The sequence below is a fragment of the Pteropus vampyrus genome, unplaced genomic scaffold, assembly GCF_000151845.1.
Source record: "Pteropus vampyrus isolate Shadow unplaced genomic scaffold, Pvam_2.0 Scaffold23, whole genome shotgun sequence".
In the NCBI taxonomy this organism is placed as follows: domain Eukaryota; kingdom Metazoa; phylum Chordata; class Mammalia; order Chiroptera; family Pteropodidae; genus Pteropus; species Pteropus vampyrus.
The window spans coordinates 6,146,384-6,165,792 of NW_011888804.1; the positions used below are offsets into that span (position 1 = coordinate 6,146,384).

General features: G+C 32.8%; 1 protein-coding gene across 2 annotated transcripts in view; it reads right to left on the minus strand.

Annotated features, from left to right (window-relative positions):
- MED13L (mediator complex subunit 13 like) overlaps positions 1-17,395 on the minus strand; it is a 262,490-nt gene extending 245,095 nt beyond the window's left edge. Inside the window, exon 1 of one of the 2 annotated variants that reach the window (XM_011355833.2) lies at positions 17,355-17,395. In XM_011355833.2, the coding sequence (XP_011354135.2) occupies positions 17,355-17,359 (5 nt within the window). In that variant the 5' untranslated portion in view covers positions 17,360-17,395. The remainder of the gene's footprint in view (positions 1-17,354) is intronic. The other variant, XM_023528246.1, reaches the window with a different exon arrangement.
- Between the last annotated feature and the right edge of the window lie 2,014 nt (positions 17,396-19,409).

The window sequence follows — 19,409 nt, forward strand, 5'->3', positions numbered from 1 at the left end:
AATTTCTAAAGGTCCTACTATATATACCACCCACAAGGAATGCACTTTAAATGTAAAGACAAATTAGGTTAAAGGTAAAATCATATTTTTAAAAAGATTATTATGTAACACAAATTACAAGAGAGCTGAAGTAGCTAGATTAATATCAAAAGTTGACTCCAAGAGAACAAACTGTTACCAAGAATAAAGAGGAGAGTTCTATAATGATAAAAATGTCAATTCTTCAAAATGACATAAATCCCAAATGTGTAGGCACCTAACAACGAAGCTTCAAAATATATGAAGCAAAAACTGATATATCTAAAAGGAGAAATTGACAAACCCAGCATTATAATTGGAGTTCAACAGGCCTCCTCTCAGCAACCAATAGAACAAGTAGACAGAAAATCAATAAGAATAGAGAAAACATGAAAAACATTATCAACCAACACAACCAAACTGACATTTATAAAACATTATACTCAACAACAGAATGCACTTTTTTCAAATGCACAGGAAACATTTACCAAGAGAAGCCATATGCTAGGCCATAAAACAATATATTTTTTAAACTAAAATTTCTGAATAGAATTAAATTTGAAATTAACAATAGAGAACACCCCCAGATACACACAAAATCTGGAAATTAAATAATAATTCTAAATAATGCATAGGACCAAAAATATCACAAGAGAAACTAAGCAATGTTTTGAAATGATTATGAAAATAAAATATACCAAAATGTCTGGGACACAAGTAAAACAGTGCTCAAACAGAAACCTGTAGCTTTCGTCGTGGAAATATCATTCTAAGCTTCTCCCTTCAGAAGCTAGAAAAAGAAATCTAAATTAAGCCAAATGTAAAATTGAAAGAAAGAAATAATGAACACAGAAGAAATAAATGAAATAGAAAAAAATAAAATGAAAAGCTGGTTATTTTAAAAGATCAATAAAATTGACAAATGTCTCACTAGTTTAATCAATAGAGAAGGAAAAGACTACCAATATCAGGAATGAAAGATGAGGAAGTACTTCACATTCTAAAGACACTGAAAAGATAATGGAATTATTATAAACAATTTTATTCCAATAATTACAACTACCAGTAGTCTTATACAAACTTTTTCAGAAAAAAGAGGGACTTCTGAAATCATTTTATGAGGCCAACATTACTAATACCAAAGACATTACAAGAAATCTACATGTCAATATCCTTTATGAACATAGATTTAAAAATTGGTAACAAAATATTAGCAAATCAAATCCAATAGTACATAAAATGATAACACACCCTCCACATGGAGTTTATCTTGGGAATTCAAGCTTAGCTGAATTCGTTCAAAAACCTATCGATGTAATTTGAATCAAGCTCCGTTCAAAAATCCATCAATGTAATTTCCTATATTAACAGAAGAAAACCTACGATCATCTCAATAGATGGAAAACAAAACATTTAACAAAATTCAAATATCTCTTCATGTTAAAAACTAAGCAAACTAGCAATTAAAGGAAACTTCCTCAACCTGATTAAGGGGATGTTTGAAAATCTGCAGCTAACACCACAATTAATGATGGAAGACTGAACACTTTATACCAGGAACAAAGTAAAGATATAAAATCTTACCACTTCGATTAAACTTTGTACTGTAGGTCCTAACCAATGCAATAAAGCAAGAAAAAGAAATAAAAGGCATACAGATTGGAAAGAAAGCTATAACACCATCTTTATTTGCACACATCATATACATTAACAAAAATTAAAAGATTTTACAGAAAAGCTACTAAAACTAATAACCAAGTTTAGGAAAGTTGTAGTATATAGCATAAATATACAAAATTTAATTGTATTTCTACATACTAGAAGTGAAAAACTGGAAAATATTTAAAAACGATGCCACTTATAAGAGCATGGAAAAATATGAACTACTTAAGGATAAATTTAGTAACATATGTTCTAGACCTGTACACCGAAAACCACAAATAATGTTGAGAGAAACTGAAGATCTAAAGAAATGGAAGCTAGACTATGTTCATGGACTGAAAGACCTAAAATTACTAACATGTCAATTCTCCCCAATGTGATCTATAGATTCTACAAAATTACAATCAAATTCCGACTCAGGGTTGTTTTTCTTTAAACCAATTGACAGGGTGGTTCTAAAACTTATACTGAAATGCAAAGTATCCAGAAGAGCCAAAACAATTTTGAAAAAGAACAAAAGTTGGAGAATTCAAGACATATTACAAAATTTCAGTAATCACGATAGTGTGGTATTGGCATAACAGACACGTAGATCAAACAATACAGAATTCACAAATAAATCCATGCATATATATACACATGTACATTCATTACATTCAATGATTTTTGACAATGATATAAAGGTAATTCAATGGAAAAAGCATAGTCTTCTCAACAAATGATGCTGTAATAACTAGATACCCACATGCGGAAACAACTTTAACCCTTACCTCTCACCACAAAAAAATAAAATAATTCGAAATGGATCACTTAATCCCAGGCCTAAACCTAATAATTAACACAATAAAACTTGAGGAAAAAATCGAAAGAGAAAAATCTTTGCTACCTTGGAATTAGAACTCATATATAGCTGGTGGAAATAAAACGGTATGACCATTTTTTTTTAATTTAGCAGTACTTTATAAAGTGAAATACCTATTATTTCCCACATAATTCAGCACGTGCATTCCTAGTTATTTACAGAAATAAGAACATATGCCCCACACAAAACCAGTACATGTTAACTTCATAATCATTAATAAATGAATAGATAAGCAAATTGTGGTATATCGATACAAAGAAACACTACTTAGCAATAAAAAGGAATGACCTACTTAAGCAACAAAAGGAAGCCAAAGACAACTATATACTTATGGTTGCATTTATAAAAAATTCTAGAAAAGGCAAAATGAATATCATAACAGCAGATTAGTGGTTGCTTGGAAGTGTGGTGGTTTCACAGATGCATACATTTGTCAAAACTCATGAAACTATACATACTTACTCGTTTAAAATGGGTATATTTTATTGTACGCAAATTATTCTTCAAAGATAATCAAAAATTTATGTATTAATGAAAGAATTCATGTAAAAACTCTCAAAAAATCTATTTTTAATATAGCCAAAGTAGCATCTTACCCATCTTCAAGGTAACTGTGTATCTCATATAAAGTACATAATATTTTCCAAAAAATTATTTTCTTGCCTAACTACATGAGAACATTAGTTAATAATTTATATTTATTAAACTTAACTAACGAGAACTCACAAAATTTCTGGAAATTGAACTATTTAATGAAGTTCATTAGTGATGCTAGAATGATTTCTTGCCCAACTGCAATAAGACTTGTACAAACAGAAATTTATATTCTCTGTACAGCAGACACTGTTAGTTGCCTATCCAAACATGAATGGCTCCTTCCTCCACAGAAACAGATACTCTATATTGTTGGGAATAACAAGGTACCCACTTAAAGAACAACATTTCCCAGCCTCCCTGAGGTTAAGTAAGGCCAATATGTTGTGAGGAACTTCTGAAAGTGGTCTTAAAAAGGAGAGGTGTGGCCTCCCTACATTTCCTCCTCCTTCCTATCTAGAATGCCACGATGGTGACTAGGGTTTGAACAGCTATCTTGGACAATATGCTACTTGTGATAAACTAAAGATGCCAGAGTTAGAGTTAACAAGAGCGAGCCTGGGTCCACTGATGACTGAGAAGTAAACATACCAGTTCTGAAATGCCTGCATCCAAGCAGCTTGTGTGTATATATACACATGTGTGTATATATGTATATGTGTATATATATAAATTTCTATCTTGTTTAAGATATTTGTCTGTTTTTTAATAAGCACATGATTACGTTACTATAATAAATCATTTTTATAGAAGCATTTCAGCAACTGGCATTTTATTTTTAAAATCTAAAAGACTTTTAGTGAGGAGATGAAGTTAAAAAGCTATGTGGTTACCTAGGTTTTTACCTTGCCCCAGTCACTGATCAAAAAAATGAACTATCCTAATTTTTCATTTCAAAACGATTCCTCAATTTGGAATAAACTCATCTAAGAGAAAAAAAACTATCTGCCTATCTGTGGGAAGAAATTTTAAGCTGTATTATTACTCCATTAATCTCTGATGAGACTTTAAAAAAATGTAAACTGTATTATCACTCCATTAATCTCAAGCAAATCTATATGCTCCAGTGATTTCTACCTTCATGCTTGGGCTAAATTATATAGTCTACACTGTTAATTTTTAAAAGGCTCAGGGAAAAAAAGAGACCAATGTTTGGAATAGCTAGAGGGAGCTTCATAGAAGCCCTAAACAGATTTAGATAGAAGAGATAAGAGCATACAATCCAGCATCATCATTTGCGGGCTACGTGAACTTGGGCAACTTAAATTTCTTACTTCAGTTTTCTTATCTGAAAAATGGGAATAGTGGTATCTAGCTCTTGATGAGAAAATACATGTAGTAGGCAAGCAGCGAAGCAGTTCCAGACATTCAGTAAGGACCCTTACTTAGAAATAGCAAAAGCTCTGAGGTAAGACTGTGCACAACATGTAAAGGTCTGACAAAAAATACAGGTTCCTATTTGTGAGTAGTTGGAAATTTTAAATAAAGAAAACAAAAGACATTTTAGAGATTACTTTTAAAAATAAGAAAACTCACAGAATATATACACTCATATGTATGAAAAGACAGTAATAACCTCATTAGAAATAAACTAAAATTAAAATATTGAGATATTTTTGCTCAGTGGAAAAAATTAAAATAAGTTTTACCATAGTCAAGGGCAGAAGAAATGCACATTTATATAGTGCCCATAGGAATGTAAACATCTTTTTAAAGAATTTATGGCTACAACTATCAAAATTTAATGCATAACTGTACTACTACAGAAAAAAATAGACTCTTAATAGTACAGCCCATCCTATGAAACAGGATTCAACTGTTAAAAAATAATAGAAAAGGTATATCTAAATTTACTGACTTGAAAATATTTTAAGACAATGTTAAACAGGAAAAAAAAACAATGTTACAGGAAAAGTTGGAGAATTGGCCTCATTTTTAATTTTTTAAACTACAAATATGTTCATCAATAGAATGCGTAAATAAACTGTGATGTAAGAGTGAATTACAATGCACATCGTTAGAACATTAATATTAAACCAAAAAAGCAAGCTGCAAAAGAATATAGCATATTCCATTTATAAAGAGTTAAAAAACATACAAAATTATATATGTACATACACACACATACACACTAAACATTCGTGATTAAAACTATATTTCAACAGGGAATGATCAGCATAAAATTCTGGATAAGTTACCTCTGAAGAGAGAAGAAAGAGAATGGGAGGGAAGAGTACCACAGGACTTCGTAAATGATAAAATATTATTTTTCTTACTGAGTATTAGGCACATGGGTGTCCATTGTATTGAGATTCTTTCTACTTTATATGATTTACATGTTATTTTTATCTACTCTATATCTAATAAAAACAATTTTGAAACCGTATATGTATATAAGCACACAAATATATACAAGCAAGAAAAAAACCTGGAATGATAAATATTAAACTATTGGTAATTACCTCTCCATGGGAGAGGGAACCTTCACGTTTTATGTTAGATCCTTCAATATCACTTACATTTAAAAATAACTGTATAATGGTTTATTAATTTACAAAATACTTTAAAATTTTTAATTTTGAAAATCGTAACCACATGGAAAATGTTAGTGTGTACAGCTGCATAAAGAACTATATTTACACTGTGATTACATCTATGTATAAAACACAAGCACCTTAACAAGAATAGATGAGTTGGGGTAAATATGATCTAACGAAGTGGCTGGATTATGGGTAATTTTTTAGTTTTAATTTCTTGGAAATTTTATTTCATAGAAATATTTTACATATTTCATTAGTACTACCTCACTTAGAGAGAAATTAAAGAAAAATGATAACTGTAAGAAAGCCAATTCTCTACCTTTAGGGTAGCCAAGTAAAAAAAATATACCCAAATGGGAAGACTGAATGAATTACAGCCAATTGACAATAGATAGCACATGCTGTGCCAATAAGTGCACTCAAAACAACTGGAGAGGATCCCCTCACCAAGAAGATTACATCAAAAGGTTCTGAAGTGCATATGTACATTTAAGCGCTTCACTGAAAACTGGCACTGCCAAGTGAAAGTGCAATAGGAGCAGGGGAGGTTCCAGCACACACGGAGCCCAGGAATGCGCTGGAAAAGAAAAGGATGTGGAGAGATGGGCAGGGAGGGAGAAGGGAAAACTTTTCCCAATGTGTGAGGAAAAATGTGACATGGCGTAACAAACTCTTAATACCTATAAAAATATTGTACAATCAGAAAGCTAAATGTTGAGGGAACAAAGATTAGAATGACAAGAATGAAAATTTCAAGGTATCCAAAATCAGAATGAGAACAGGCAAAGACACGCATTGTACTGTAGTCTCTACAAATGTCCTCTCTGTTCTATCCACTATGCCAAGTCCTAAAAATTGGCAAATTCCACAAAGGCAAGAAGAAAAACATGGGTAAAAGTCTATTCCACCCTCCTACCAAAAACATCACTGATATGAAATTAATATAAACAAAACCTATAAATTAAAAATTAACTGAAAACATCCCAAAGCAGATTTGCAGAGGAAAAAAAAAAATGTAATCTGCTTTCTAAGCTCACCATTAGTAAAAGCAGAGGCTCTATATAGTAAAGGCTGATAGAGCCAATTGCTGTTAAGGTACCTCCCCCATTTCCTTTCTTCCTATCAGGGTTTCTCCATGCCTATTTCTAACAATCAAAATTTCATTAGCTCCTCCTCTGCCAAAATACTCTGATTCCCACCACCCACACCACCATTCCACCCACCCCACCAGTCCTGCCTTCTCCTTTCTTCCCCACCTTTTCTCTCCACCCGTCCTTTCCCTTCTCCCAACTTAAGAAATTTTTATTCTCACTGCCTTCAAATTTTATCTGAAAACATGCACAGTATAAACCCCACTGTTTGATTTTACTTTCTTTTCACTATCCCCTGCCTTTCTGCCCTATAGAGATTTAATTTTAAAACTTTGATTTTGTAGGACTTAATTATAACATCAAGAATCCAGGTTCCGTGAATACTTTCATCTTTACACACCTGTGATCAAAGTAAAAGTCTTGCTAAACTATAGCTTATGGATATTGTCAACTGTTCCTTCTTTTTTGTATACGCAAGAATGCAAATGTCATAAAACCAAGAACATCTGTTTGTCATTTGATTCCTCCCCATGACAGATATAATTGGTCAATTCTACCTCCAAAATATTACTTGAATCCATTTCTTTCTCTCCATTCCTACTGGCCCTGCCTAATTTCTCACATCTAGACTACTCCAAGAGCCTTCTCTCTGCCTTTCGTTTCTCTGCTATTATAATCTACACACCACAGAGCCCACAAGAGTTTTCTCTCTGAATCATAAATCTGATCGTGTCATTATCCTCCTTAAAACCCTTCAAGCATTCTCATGTGCATAAAGAATAAACTTTCAGCTCCTTCATATCATCCAATCTGGCATCAAACATCACCTTTCAGTCTTGTCTCCCATCTACTAAAGACCAGGCATTAAATAAAAGGTAAGTAAATTTTAAAAAGAGAACAATTCCCAAGATTGTCTAGAAATGTTGTTGTATGACTCATTAATGTATTATTTATGTAATTATTTACATAATTGACAAACTTATTCATCCCAATCATACAATATTACCAATATTAGCTGTATTACAAAACAGCTAAACAAAATTCTATCCACATAATGTATTAAAACTGGATTGGGCTTTTTAAAATATTTCTATTTTCAGTTCCAATACTAAAATATAAGGTGGATCACAAGGAATCTAAATTAGCAGTTATTTTCCAAAATGAGTGTTAACATGTAACACCGAATTTCTCAGTTTTCTGGAAATTATTAAAGTCAGCTCTTTGGGTTCTTAACAGTATATCACACCTACCATATGAGAAAGTCTGGCAACAAAATCAAAATTACTTTAGAAGATAAATGTCTACTTTAGTTAGTCTCATTCATTTTCCATCTAGAATATTCCTTGAGCTTATCATATAAATTCCCCCAAACAAGCTACTCGGCTTAACAGAATCATCAGAAAAGTTTAAAAACAAGTAAATCTTTTTCAAATCAAATTTATAAAATTCACTAAAGAAGCCAGTTTATTAGCTTACACATATCAAAGTATGAGTTCTCATGAGAATCATTCCACTGTTTAATTAAATGTTATAGGATCCTGCAGACAGACTCAAGAATAGCACCATCTGTCTGGGTTACAAAGCTCAGTTTCACCATGATATCACTAAACAGCAACAAAATATCATTGTCGTAGATATCCCTCTCAAGTAATTAATAGACAATTAATGAATTTAGTCTATTATTTAGGATCACAAAACTTGATTCAAACCATGCAAATGACTACACTTCGTATGTAAATCAACAGGCTTTGAAAAATGTTTTTAATAACTTAAACTTCAGTTAAGAACTTGTGTTTCAGAAGATAAATATTTATAGTCTTCAGGAGCTAAGATGTAGATTTATGCTCTGGTATAAACTCTAAATGTTAAACTGCTCAGGTGTTATATAAGTCTGTAAAATCAAAAAGTGCTGGCTGTCATTTGCTTAGAATAACCATCATATAAGTAAATTTTCCTAAAATATCTATAAGTCTAGAATTATATCAGTATACTTTTTGATAGGATTTCAATTCCCTTTTAATGTGAGAAGTACTTAAAAAGAGAAAGAAAATTATCTATGTAACTTGAAGACTATAGAAACAAAGCTAACTGAGAAAAAGCTCATTATATTCCTGAATTCAAAAACAGAACTTGAGTTGCCACTCAACTCATAACTGATATAGGCATGCCTGCTACATAGGTAGAACGTCCTCTGCACCTCCCCTAACACTGAATATTAAGGCATATCATGATGAAGTAAAACCCTAAATGTATGAATGCTACCGTCCTAACCTTCGACTGTGGAAGAAATTGCTGAAAGATCATGAACAGGATGCTAGATGGCTTACTAGACAGTGTTAAGTGAGTAAAAAGCAACACTGAGTGGGCAAAGTAAGAACCTTGGTCTCACAGATCAAACTTTCTGTTACAACCTTAGGAGATTATCTCAACAAGATACTTTTATTTATCCCAAGGCTTTTCTTAATGATTACTTCGGTCTCGCCAAAAATGGACCAGCCTCAGGATGGTATCTGGAAGTTTACTAGACAGATACAGAGTACAACTTAGAATTCTACTCCCCGCTTATAATTTGCCAAAAATTTGCCCCCCATTTAATTTGTCCCAGTAGCAAGTCTTACCAATCAATGGACCACTAAATCCACCTTCACTGAAACTGTACGAAAACCAAGTACACTGAAGCACTAGACTCAGAACCTGGGAGGCGTCCATACAAGCAGGCAGGAACTCTTGGCACGCATCAACAATGTATGTATGCCAAAATACCCCAAAGTAGAGCTCTTCCCAGGGTTTTTGCTCATCATCAGTAAGACTCCCATCAGAAAGTAACAGTTTAAAATAAAAGAACACATAATAAATTACAAAGAGAAAAGACAAGACACTAACCAAAGAAGCATCCTTCAAAATAAGATTTTCTGAGGCGGTCAACTAAACCATCTCTAAAAGGGATTCCAAAGGAAAAGGACCAAAAAATACTATGAACAATGACATTGGCAATGATCCACTTCAAGGGGGCTTATTTTGAAAAATACTTCTCATCTGGGCATATGTATATCAGTTCTGGTATGACTACCACAAAATCAGTTTTATAACTGTAAAGTATACAACTTAAGACGGTGAAATTTGACCTACTTAAAATGATCATTAAAGGAAAATAAAAATAAAGATGATTGATTGCAATAAGCATTTCAAGTAAAATGCAAAATTTTTAGCTAATATATTTTTTAGAATCTTTATCCAGGCTCAAGCTCAATATCTTTAACCTTTGAATTTAAAAAGCATTCAAACTACAACTGAGATTGTCCCCACTTCCTTCATAATCATTCATTTCTTATATCCTCACATCTTTTATTTCTAGAGCTTGTCTTACTCTTTTCCAGTGCTAACCCCATCACCTGGGTTCTAGCCAGACTTGTTCAATCAACTACCAACTTTTTTTATATCTTCCATCTTTCTGTCACTCCACTATTGTAGATCCACAAACACAAATTAGGTTCTCGCTTGCTAAAAACTTTCTTTCAATGTATCTTTCAATCTCTTACCCTCCTCAGTCCCAAGTCCCTGCTTGCTTCACAATCAATCTTCTTCAACTGAGAAGTGTACCATTCATTCATTCCACAACCCACTGTAATCCAGATTCTACCCTCAACATTCAAATGTAATGATTCCTAAGCTATCCAAACAGCAAATTGCCTCATCTTTCACTCCTTACAACTCCCCTTCAAGGTCCACCACAACTGCCTCTGAAAATCATAATTATTCTCTTTATTTTTATGCCAGAGAAAGCACGTTAGACAAACTATATTGCCTACTTAAAGCACATATAACATATACATTCATGACTTAAATGTCTAGGTTTCATGAGAAGTAATCCTGGACCAAAATTTAATTTGTTTAAATGCACAAAATGTAAAGAATGATGGGTTACACAGTTCAACAATTCTAATTTGTCTATGTAAGAGCAATCCTAGAAAGGCTTTTAAACACATTATTAAATGCAATAGCACTTAACACACTTCTTTTTCCTCAATTCATTTCTCATAATAGTTTCTATATCATCTTGGATTATCTCCCACTTTTAGTTTCATATCCCATCTGCTCATTTAAGATTCACGTCTGTCCAGTTTCTGAAATATTTGTCACTTTAGTCATTAGCATTTTGCGTAATATAGCACTGTTTTTTTTAAAGTTCAGAACTGAATTATTTTAGAAAACTGATGATTTTAACATCACCATTTCTTAATCTAAATTGGCCTGCCCCTACTTCAAATTTTCCACCTAACAAAAATTAGATTTCAATGTTTTTGTACTATTTTTTAATAGAAAACCAAGAACCAAGACCATGAAATAGAAGTGCTCTTCTACAAACCACTTCAGCATATATTCTCAAGGACAGAACTGTCAACTGAGCTTCCAAAGAACATCTTTCCACTCCTCTAGCAAGCTACATCCATCCATTCCTTCAAGATCAGTTCAAAACTCCCTTTCTGAGTTTTTCTGGCTACATGGTACTATACTATCTGTCCATGTTGCTCTCCCTCTGCCCTGACCATATAGCATCTCAGAAATGAAACAGTACATATAGGTCTTTTCCCCACATATAAAAATCTTAGCCCTTTTGTACACCCAAACCAGATTTTAATCATTTCTTATGTTTGTACATTATTTGAAAATGAATTATACGTCCTAAGTTTCTCAAACATAACATACAAAAAAATTAACATTTCTAAATACTAGTTTATTGGCTACTCCATCTAATCTCATTCCGCCCTTCCCCACCCCACCCTCTGCCCCATTTCCTATTTCATTTCACTCAGGCTCAGAAGTCCTCATTTACCACACAGAACAGCAAGCAGAAAGTTTGTCTCCAGTGGAGTGAAGAAAAAACAGTAAGGGAAGCATGGTACAGGGCAAAGAGATACAAAATCTTTCCTAATGACATCACAGGACCTGCCACTACTCTCAACGTTCTAATAAAAGTATATCAGCCAAGAGGAAGGAAGCAGCAGTAGACTACTGCAGGAAAGTAAGGGAAAATCTGCCTCAATCCTTACTCAAAAACTACAGCACTTTCCACAGGGGGCCAACCTTGCCTCTCAACCTGCCTTCAAGCCTCTCCTTCAGAGAGCAATCCTCTCCTAGGCCCCGAAGAGGGCCTAGAGGTTGGGCCGTCCTCGCTCCCACTGCCTGTAGCCAGGAAGGTTTTTAGGGAGTGCCTGCTCTAACTGCCAGCACTACAGTCAGAGGAAAGGTGCTCCTGACATTCTAAACAGAGAGAGTAAATATAAGTTCATTCCTATAAAAATGCTGCCATAAATAGCATTTGAGTTCTCTAACACAAGTATTTAAGTACAACACAATGTAAATAGACTATCATTTGTAGCAACAGAACTAAGAGTAGATTTTTAGATAAAAACAAATTTACAAATTAACTCTTTCTAATATTTTAGAATGCTGGTGACCACCTCTAAGTAAAATTCTATGCCTCTGGATAAAAACTTATTCATATTCATCATGACTAACACAAAAACTATACATTTGGGGGACAGAGGTTCAGCTTTCTTTCTTCGACAAGGTCTAAACAATATTTTTAGATGTTCCACATTACTAAATGGAAAACAGAAATTAGCTGGTAGTTGAGGATACATACTTTGTTCAAACATAGTAAGGGTTGTGACATGTATGTCAGACTAAAATGTGATTTAGTCTTTAAGAAGAAAAAGATATTTATTAAGTACTATTTCTGACATTCCCTGAGACAAATCTCAAAATGTTAATAGAACTGCTATTTAAAGTTCAAAGAGCACTCCAGAGCTGCCAAGGAATTAATAGCTTACACTACCAAATAAGAGCCACAGTTCAATTTCCAGTCTCAGCTAGTCATAGCTCAGAGTTAGTATAGCAAAATCACCCAGCACATTAAAGACACCAGGCAACTATGAATCATATATACAAATAAAAAGCTGTAATATCTAAAGATAAATTTCAGGTTTTTCTTCTCAACCATGGCTTATTTATGAGGACAGACATGAGAAGAGCAAGTTAATCTTCTGTCCCCTCGACCCAAAAAAAAAAAAAAAGAAAGAAAAATACAACCTAACTGCTGCCATACGTACCACAAGCAATTTTGCCACTCCAACTTCCTGGTTAATTGCCTAAGGCTACTTTACAGCTTTAGTTGTAATTTGCTGGAAGTCTCTTCCTATTAAAGAATATTATCTAGTCATCCAAAGTGCTTTCCTTAAAAGGTACTCAAAATAATTCTTCACACTTCCTGCCCTCCACACTTCAAAAGTTTACAGGATAAACTGAGGCAGACAACCATTATGCAACCAACGTGATCTGACTAGTTACTAGAAAAAATTTGAATGCCACTCAACATTCCTTATTACCAGTTCACTGCCCATTTTACTGAGCTCATGGAAAGTAATCTTATCACTGAACATTGAGCAAAAGCCCTCCTATACAGTTTAAAGAATGGAAATGAAGGAATTCTGGATCAAGCTCCAAACAAAATCTCCAACAGGCTCTAAACGCTATAGGTTGCCTAACACTACAGAAAAATCTAAATACTGAATTCCTATCCCTTTGAGGTATGATAAGCACAGATTTCTTGATCGGCTGGAATTCTCTTTAATAAAGATTTTCTAAAACTCATCTAAAGTATTACCAAGCCACGGTACATACAGCCTAGATAATGTATATTCAGAACACAGAGCTAAACATCTAAATAAGTTCAAAGAAAATTAACATAATTATGATCAGGACTAAATGGGCAGTGAAAACTCCCGTAGGGAATAAGATGGAGAAAAGAAATAGTTGTCTCATAATTCATTCATTTAACAAATAGTTAATGAGCACCTAACTATAAAGAAAATGCAAAGATGATTTAGAAAGGGTCACTGCCCTACAGAAGCTCTTTGCTTATCAGAGGCATATAGAAGGAGGTACACATAAGGAGCAAGAGTGACTAGTTCTGCCTGTGGGAGTCAGGGAAAGCTTCACAGAGGAGGTGACATTTGACCTACTTAAAAGATGAGTAGGACTGTGCCAGGCATATATACAGATGCAAAAAAAATTAGGAGGTGGTACTTGAGTTAGATATATGTATGTTTTCCTTATTTCTCTTTAGGACATTAAAATTCAATCATGAGAATTGCCAACACACAATGTTTTTTCACACTAATTACACTCCTTTGAATACCTTACTTATCAGCTCTCAAATTAAGCCCAGACGGATTTAATCATCTTTCCTATTTAATGAAATAATGTGGAACTACATGAGGAAGCTTCATGCGTCTTATGCAAAAAATATTTCAGAAATTTATCAAAGTTCCTTGGGGAGGAAAAATCACAGTAGTTTTCATGAAGTTTAATACCCTTTTAGATGAACAATCTTTAAAATTTCCACTCAATATTATAAAATTTCTGTTCAGAATTACATTTTATTTGAAACAAATCATTTCTTCAAATTTAATATCAAATGTCTTAAACTTATCCAATTAATGCAATAATTTAATACAAATTAAGACTTAATTATCATAGTAAAGAAATCCAGTGAAGATTGAGAAAATATTTACCTGCAATTTTACCTAATTTTATCTTCCCCCTTCCAATTTTAAGTTAACATTAAAAATTTTAACTATGCAGAATAAAGACACAAATAAAATTTTAATATAATCAACTCAGGAGGTTCCTTTAACAGTAATGGAATTTTGCTGTACTGGAAAAAGTACAAAATGTAGAAAGCTGTCAACCAGGGCTCTGTGCTATTTCACAGTAGTAGAAATACGGTTTTAATAAGATTCCACCACAATTCATCTAGAATGAGAAAGTAAACATTCAGAAATATACACAATAAACCAGAGTATGGAGATGTCAATGACATAACATTTTCCCTTGGACGCAACTGATTCTCCTAATTCTCATCTACAAAGAAAGAAAAGAAAGTCATATTTTTTTCAGACCGGAATCTAAATGTACTCTAAAAAACATTTTATTAGCTTAAAGGAAAACAACTCTACTCCAACAAACAACTAAAACACGCTAATATAAATCTGAGTAAAACAAGAGTTCCTAAAAGAAGACTATTATAGCCAATTTATGAGGACAAAATCTATTCCATACTACAGATTTTAAAAATCGAATAACTCTCTCTGAAATAAACAAACACCAATCATAACATTTTAACAGAATTTAAAACTATTTTTGTATCAACTAAAGCAAAAATAGAAAGCTAGGCTGATGTACATAAGTGACTTTATACTAAAAAAAAACAACTGGGTAAGCATACATATTTCATTCATGCAAATGAGTCTGAATTTACAATTCCTCGTTTATGTTAATATTTACCAAGATTAATGGAAAATCATCTCCCCTATGTAATGAAGTGAATTCCCCCAACAGAACAAAGCTAACACCTTCAAATCTTTCAAATAAACAATGAAAGCATATACTATAAAAGGAAATTATCTGAACTGGATCAGAAAGAAGTTAAATGATTCAGGAAGGGAGAAAAAGTCCTAAATTCCAAGAACACGTTACAAATATTGATTCATTAATTCCAAAACTCTAAGTAAGTCCTATGAAACAAACATGTGAGTGAATTCTTTTATTTAATTATATCCCACAGCACATTTTGAGGCTACCTAATCACTTCACTTTGCAACACATTAAATGTAAGTTGTCAAAATAGGAATGTTTATAAAATGACAAAATAGAAATTCCGGTAGCCAGCACTACACAACACACATGGTTTGGAAGGCCGATTAGCACACAATACATTTTAAACAAATGACACTAAGAGCAATGTTGCAAAAATTCTTTTTCTCCATTTCTAATAAATAGTTATGATGCACAGTTCAGTAATAATACCTAATATGAAACCATATTACTAAGTCTCATAAATTTGTCTAATCTTCACTGGCCGGCTAGCTTCTGTGAAGTGAATGTACCCATTTTCAGAAAAAAACAAATCAGCACCTTTACTACTAATTTAAAGGAGGTGAACATTATTATTTTCTTCTTACCAAAAGTAAGTCAAATAACAAGAAAAATATCTAGTCTATCTTAGAATCAAACTTTGAGAAACAATTAACTATTCGCAAACAAAAATCCAAAAAACAATCTCATGACTATGTACATGAAGTTTCATCTCGATTTGAAATAACTTGACAACTATAACTACAGAATATACTTATCTTTTGCAAATGGTTATAATTTATAGCATGTAGTGAAAACGGGTGACAGAGTATCTGTATTAATCTCAAAAGTAGAGATCTCTGAAAGTGTTTGATGAATACAATTAACTCACAATCAACTAGCCTAAATTAGCCAGTGAACAAAAAAGATGAATCAATTTTTCTATACCTAATTAATATAATCCACTACTATAACTTAATGTTAAAGGAATACCTTATGATTTTTTCCCAATAAATACCTAAAACAATCATTTAAAAAATGACCAAAACATTCCAAAGAAAGTTAAGCTGTGTAAGCACCTGGCATAAACTCAATAAACATTTACCCGCCCTGCCTTTATTCACACAAAGAAGAAACAGACCCAACCTAACTTCCTCCCAATGAGCACCTCAATAACACAGAAACATATTTTGTAGCATACAAGTCTTGTGTACATTATTTTCTCTTTAAAATTATGAACTCATCACACATACAAATGGCTCTTTAAAAAGGTCCAGTAAACTGCTACACTATGCCTTAAATTGCTGTCTATTATGTACTTAAAAATATTTACTAGCAATCGGAGGTTAATATGGCAACTATTACCGGGTGGCAATTATTGCTATTAAAAATATATAAATACTGTAACATCATGTGCTACTAATGACAAAAGGCTAAACAGAAAACACACACTAGTAAATTATAAATATTTTCATTAAAGAAAATGAACCATCATGAAAAAAAGATGCTTTAAATGTAAATACTAAAATAAGAAATCGGGATAGAAAACAATACTCTGTATATGTATTTTGGCATGTGAGAACATTAGAAAAATCATTCCCTTTCCCTCGTTTTCAATTAACAATCCTCCCTGTGGGGGTTCTACCTCAAAAGAATAGATCTCAAAGTTTCTATGTTTACAACTATTTTCCCTTTATGCAAAAAAAAAAAAAAAAACCCCAAAAAAAAAAAGAAAGCAGGTCAACAAGAGATTACCTTAAAAGCTTCAAATATAGAATTAATGGTCCTTGATGGAATTAAGTACTAATGTGTGTATGTATGTTTCAATTCAGAGGAAGAATTTGATATCATCACCCAATTACAAGGAGATTCAAAGCAAATGAAACATGAATGTGGAGCATACAAAGCTAAGAATCAGACTGCCTAATGTCAAAAAATATATACTTATATCTAGTTAAAGGATACAAAGTTCCTTTTCTCAATATCACCTCAATAGAGAAATAAAACTAAAGATATACTTACATCTGGAAATTATGTCTTCCCACAAGGGTGAGTTGACATGCCATCTAGGGTGCACTGTTACACTTTCCAAAAAGGCAGAATTAACACACTTAACTGAATTATAACAGAGTGAACATTTAACAAGAGTCTCCCAGAAATGAGATGGACAGCATGAGAAAAGTTTTGAGTGACAAAAGCGTAACCAGGCACGCATTTAAGGCAGTAGCTCCAAACCTCACAACAGTAAGAATAAGAAACACATACAATGACCCATATCGTATATACACAACAGCATTTTCACATTAGAAAAGGGGACAAGGGTTGACAGAGTATTTAGGAAATCTGATGCCACAGAAACTGATGCAGTAGAAAATCAGAAAGCAAAATAAGTAAAGAACTAACAAAAGTCTTAAGGCACTCAACTGCACAATCAGCTTTTGCTAAACCATAATGAACACCTCAAGGTAATAAAAAGTGGGTTGGTCATTAGTGTGGTACAGACTTTTATCTCTAGTTTATATTTCAAGCCACGTTAATGTGAGTATCTGGGTAAAGTCTCTATAAATAATACTTTGCTCAAAAAAACTGTAGGCAAAAGAGAAACATACATGCTATCTTATTATTAAGCACAAAGAGTTTTTACAATACATGCTTTATTTCAAACAGGTGATGATTTTATCTGCTTTGGAATTAAACTATTCCATACAATGTACTTTAGAGGCAACATGTTTTTAATACTCTAGATTGTTGCTGTATGTGATTTTGAAGAAAAATTCTCAATTTGGAATGAGAAAATTTTTAAATAATCAGCAGCTTTTGAACTAATTCATTTTTTTAAATTAGCACCTTACCACCCCCCTCTACCTCCAAGAGAATGTAAACATTTTAGAACTTTAAAAAAAAATCCAACCCATGCATTTCTGCAGTTCTGCATTTCCAAGTTGTTACCTAAAGAGTAATTGTTTTGTTTTGGTTTGTTTTGTTTTTTAAAAGTATATTCAAAAATCAATTCCTGGTTTAAAGAGGTTTAAGAAATACCCAAAGCACAAACCTCGAGTGAGTCATAAAGCACAGAACTCACTCCTACAAAATTGTTTGTTCCTCCAAAAGAATCTCAAGCATCTTATCTCTATAACATTACCAACCTTACTTAAAAAAAAAAAAAGATAAATGCTATATCCTAAAGACTACTTACACACATAATATACTTTAATTTGTCTACAAAATCTACCGTATATAAATCAGCCACATATACACAGCCATTACCAGTCAGCATGATATATGGTAATTTAGTGGATCTCTCATCACTAATATTGGTCTACTTGGTTATTTTAATTACCTGTTAAAGTGTCAATGTGGTCACCAGCCGCCAAACAAAAACCAGTTTAAATACCCCTTAATCAATACATTTGCTAATCTATTAAAGTCCCTGAACCTGACTGATAGACTGAGGGGAGAAAAGAGAAGGCAAAATGAGTTTTATTCCCATATATCAAAAGATCAAATGAAAATCATCACAGCACTGAGAGGAAGAATCACAACTTATAATTGAATTTTAATTAAATAGCTGAATAAAAATGTTGGGAGAAAAAAACTGATCTGATCTTACTATAGAGAAAGCAGAAATACTATGTCAGAGTCTTTATAGATAAAAATCTCATGTCCTGATTTTTTATCTGCATAATGAAAAATATTTAATAAAATAACACATTTTAAAAGTTGGCGAGAATTTGTATTTCTCCACTAGTCTCAAAGAAAAAAGAATCTATGCTATCCATAATTAAATGTAACTAATTACAATTTGAACACTAAATTATTTACCCAGTGTAAACAAGGATTAAGAGGAAATAACGTTTCTATCTACAGCAGAGGTTACAGAAAACAATTTCCAAAATGCATGCTCTCCAAAAAGTAGTCCCCCCTCCCCAGAAAAAAAGGTACATAACTTAAAGTAAGTTGGGGTATTTTTAAGGCTAAATTAAACAAACCGTTCAGCCAATTTTCCAATTATATTCTACGCTTGAAACATAATTGCCTTACATCTGTTTACAAATCTTTGCTCAATATTTAAATAAATTCGTAAGTCTCCTGGGCACATAGCTATACATACAGTATAACTCATGCACAAAGCACATATTTAAAGACCACGCACTGCAATTATTAGCCTAAACGCCAGGTTTAACAACGTGAATGTTTTCAGAGCTAGGTAATACGACCCAATAA